We start from the raw sequence: 4,361 nt of genomic DNA on the forward strand, positions 1-4,361 counted from the left end.
CTACTTTTGTTTGTGGATAGTTTTATAGTGGTCAGTTTTGAGAAAAGACCGCCAACTCCGTGACATTGACAGTATCACTGTGTGATCGAATTTCAGAATTCAGATAACATATCTTTGACATGCAGGGTTTCATCGAACGAACACCATGATCAGGTTTTAGACGCGGCCTAAGACATCCAAAGGGAGCAGCGCAGAAACTAGTGACGGAGGTGAAGGAGATAGCCATGCTACAATGCTGGAACTGGGAGCGCTGCTGTGTGCAGGCGAGGAAAAAAAATTAACATCCAGGGATGCATCGTGGAGTCTAGCGGCATGGCATTAGCATCGTCAGTGTCATCCTATTGTCTGAAGTTCCGTGTGTGGCTTTGCATGTTCTTCACTGTACAAGGCCAACAAAACACTTCATTTTTTATGTACATGCAGTAGATTCAGCCCTCCAGACACGCGCAAACACAAAGCATTGAAATCGAGTTACATCCAACAAATCAAATACATTTATCATTCGCTACACTTTAGTACAACAATAGTTACTCACATGTCACATGAGGGCAGTTTTGGATATTACACCAGACATGGTTGGGCACAATCAACAACAAACACAACAATCGTAAGATCAACAACATCTGCGACAGAACTACGGTGAACAATCACTAGCAAATTTATTGTTAACCTAAGGCTAAGGTACACTCGTTCCTGAGTCATGTTCTCACATCAGAGCACACGTGTCCTTCCAGCTGCTCTCCGTTAAAACCGTGGAGCATCAATTGAGGCGTGTATGTGTCATCATAGTACAACAGCCACATGAGAGTAGACCGTCCTGCCGGCTTTAAGCAGGCCCGCTACTCCCTTGACCATGAAAGAAGCGCACGACGACACAGGTTATGTTGTCGCTGCTCTCCCTCACGTAGGCCTCTTGCAGGAGCCTCTTTGCGGCTTCCTCTGGGTCTTGTATCGATCGGGTCATGTCGACAGCCTCCTGCATTACAAACATTGCGCAGGGGGGCAGATCAAACACACAAAATATGATATAGATAATACATATATTGAAATCTTTCTGTTTCGTGAATTACCTCATTAGAGACCACATCCCACAGTCCATCGCTTGCAAGGATGAGAAACTCCAGACTTTCATCAACGATTTCCTCCTATAACCCAGCAAAGCATTACTAAACACAACCATCATTTGGTAAAGGTGGAGTATACAGAAACTTATTACTAAGACCCTCAAGATTGCTTAGACAAAAAAAAGTGGTTCTTTCATTGGTAGAGTGACTCACGCAAGGGTCATGAAGATGGACGCCTACTCACATGCATAGCATTTAGAGAGAGAAGTAATATAACAAATATTAAACTCTCCAGGAATTCATACCCGGATCTCTGGATCCACAACTACATACTGCTTCAAGAGCTTGTCACCAAATGCGCGAGAAACAGCAAGTACACCACCAACACGCCACGTTCCTATGTAACAAAGTACCATTGTTAGGGACTCAATCATATTCCATTCAGATAATTTGGAGAGAATTCAACACATAGTACCTGCCCACATCACAAAACCTCCCGCTTCTTCAATGCGTTGCCGCTCATCTGTCTGATCAGGCTTGTGATCTTTCGACACAGGTACAGCTGCAAAAACAAGCAGATCAGATTAAATATAGAACGGTTACACAGTTTTTCCTCTAATTTACTTCCCAGTGCATTAGTTTAACATGAAAATGTGTGGAGTCGCTATTAGGCTTTTCCCTAGTTTAGCATGAAAGAAGAATACTGGCTTATGTGGGGTAAATACCTCATCTTAAGTAACAAGGCAAACATTTAGGAACCTTAGAACAAGTCCACTAATAACAAAACAATCATAAAAAATGTTCTTAACTTTTACAAGCATGCATAAAAACATACTGTTGAGTAGATGCCCCTCTTGAGCTCTCAACCTCATGACACACATCTACAGAAAAATATTTCCAATGCACCCCTTTTAGGATGTTTCTATAATCCGCTAAGAGCCTGGAAGCCCAGTTACAAATTACAGATATCAAAATCTGATAGACGCTTTAGTATTGTTGACGGAGAATCGATGCAAGTTATAACGATTTGGTCTATTATGCTATGTTCATTAAGCAAGATTTAAATTAAGTCAAAGTATCAGAAAGTATAAAGCAAAAGCGATTAAAAAAGGTTATAGATGGGGTACATAAGTAGTTAAGTGTTAACTGCTGATTACCATTTCCTCCCCTGCATATGATAGCCCTGGAGTCTCCAACATTTGCGACAAAGAGACGATTGCCGACAAGTACAGCAGTCGATGCAGTTGACCCACACTGGTTTTGAGTACTGTCAGATTCCAAGAAGTCACTGTCGGTACTTTTATAAGAATCGTCTGCAGATAAGAATACCATGCAGATATTTTGTTAGTTGTATTTACACAACTCGGTGTTCCAGCAGCTTAATAGCAAAAAGAACAAGGCGATACCTATAGCCACTTTTGTTTCACTCATGAACTTTGGATGCCTAAGAAGATGGCTGAAGAGGTTCTCTTTGACATACTCAGCTACTTTAGCACCACCATGACCTACAAAATAAGCAAGACCTTCTCAGAAGATGGTAAATTTGTTCCGCTTGTTCAACTATAACTTCTAAGCACTGCACCACCTGCGAAGCTGCGAATATTTTATATGCTTTTTATCCATTAACCCTTTGCAATAATGGTTGTTTTAGCCACACAAAATAATATACAGAAAATAATGTATGGTTGTACAAACATTATACTACACAGGTTCAAGTCCAACATAAGAAATATCAACGTGACCTTTTGGCATGTCAGGGCATGCTAAATTCAGAAACACACTCTTAGAGAAGTTATAGTCTTACAGACAAATTAAATATGAACAAAATCTACGCTCAAGAGAGAATACATACCATCAAAAACTCCGAATAAACCAATAAGCTGCCCATCGACACTTTCAATTCTTGTCTCATAAAAGTCTTCCATGGAAGCCCGTTTCCCAAGGGAGCTCGCATAACCATAGCTGAACTTACTATTCTGGCTGGCAGAAAAAATAAATGAGAAATGCTGAGCAAATAGGTATAATAACTACAAAGTGATAATCCTAAACCAACCAGTCTTTTGGCCAATGACAACATCATACAAATATGAAGGTACTATAATACTAGAGACCCCAAGAGTTACATTGACAGAGTAGATAAAACATATCACTGCATGTATCTGGATTACAGCAGGATGAAATGTTGCCTCGTATTACTTTAGGAGCTGCCATGGCATGATGCAACATGTTATTAGTATTAAAGGAAAGACTATCAGGAATATTTGTGCTGGTGGATAGGGGTGTGCAGGTGAGCTGAGCCAGCCAAAAATCCCTGTATAGACTAACAATACTGATAATCCTAGCCATTCATTAACTTACTTTAGCTGGATGCTGAACAACCCAGGATGCACAAGAAGTGCTCTAGTCTTATGCTGCCATGCCCAGTAGGGCGTTTGCATTCACCAACTCATAATCTCAAGGGTTTCGTTTGGTACAGATTTAGAATAACCGTCACAGCTTAGTCGCATCTAGGTAGGTGCGGGTACATATTTCGGCCATGTAAATCATAATAACATTTGAAAGAGGTGTGGCATGTTATGCCTAAAGCAGCAACCTAGCTCCTACCAGATTTTCAAAAAAAATATCTTTAGTTCATCGCACAAATAGAAATGGTTTATGAGTTACAACTAACTAACAGAGCCCTTGCTCGCAGCAACGAAATCCTCACAGCCGGTTGTGGATATTCCGTGCATACGCGACGCGCGAGGCAACCTATGTCGAATTACACGGGGGAGCAACGAAATTGAAACGCCACTACAGCAGCTCGAACAGATCAGAGACGAAGAGAGCAAGAAACGAGGGGGAAAAACGACACGGGGAATCGGTCCCACCTGAGGCCGCCGCCGCTGACCGGCGATCCGTCGGTGGGGTGGCCGATCACCGTGCTGAGGTACCCCATCGCGCGCCCCGCCCGCCTAGACCACCGCCGGACGCGACGAGGGCAGGAAGAAAGAAACAAAATTGGGCGTGAAAGGAGTCAAATTTGGGGGATTTGGGGGGATTGGTCCATTTCTATAGTGGAAAGCTCCTCCTCCTCCTTCCTGCTCTCGCTCGCCCCGTCGTCGGCTTTTTCGCGGTTAGGCCCTCGGAGGAGCGCGTAATTGTGCTACTGCGTCGCGTATCGTATCAGGACGGTGGCGTGCGAGGTGCGAGGAGGAGGGGCCTTTTCACGTGAAAGAACGTGTCTTGGGATATGAAAGATCCTTCGACAAGATCGAGGATGGATCACCGTCCACATGTTGCAACTAGACAGTTGGG

General features: G+C 43.1%; 1 protein-coding gene across 1 annotated transcript; it reads right to left on the reverse strand.

Annotated features, from left to right (window-relative positions):
- Window positions 1-471: 471 nt before the first annotated feature.
- Window positions 472-4,021, reverse strand: LOC124673975 (probable protein phosphatase 2C 45). The gene is made up of 8 exons (XM_047210017.1): window positions 3,935-4,021; window positions 2,917-3,044; window positions 2,471-2,569; window positions 2,222-2,377; window positions 1,540-1,626; window positions 1,370-1,461; window positions 1,071-1,145; window positions 472-976 (listed from the first exon to the last, which is right to left on the reverse strand). Exons 1-8 carry the CDS (start codon window positions 4,000-4,002, stop codon window positions 827-829), a joined length of 855 nt encoding a protein of 284 aa, XP_047065973.1. The 5' UTR covers window positions 4,003-4,021; the 3' UTR covers window positions 472-826.
- Between the last annotated feature and the right edge of the window lie 340 nt (window positions 4,022-4,361).

Source organism: Lolium rigidum, chromosome 7 (genome assembly GCF_022539505.1).
Source record: "Lolium rigidum isolate FL_2022 chromosome 7, APGP_CSIRO_Lrig_0.1, whole genome shotgun sequence".
NCBI lineage: Eukaryota > Viridiplantae > Streptophyta > Magnoliopsida > Poales > Poaceae > Lolium > Lolium rigidum.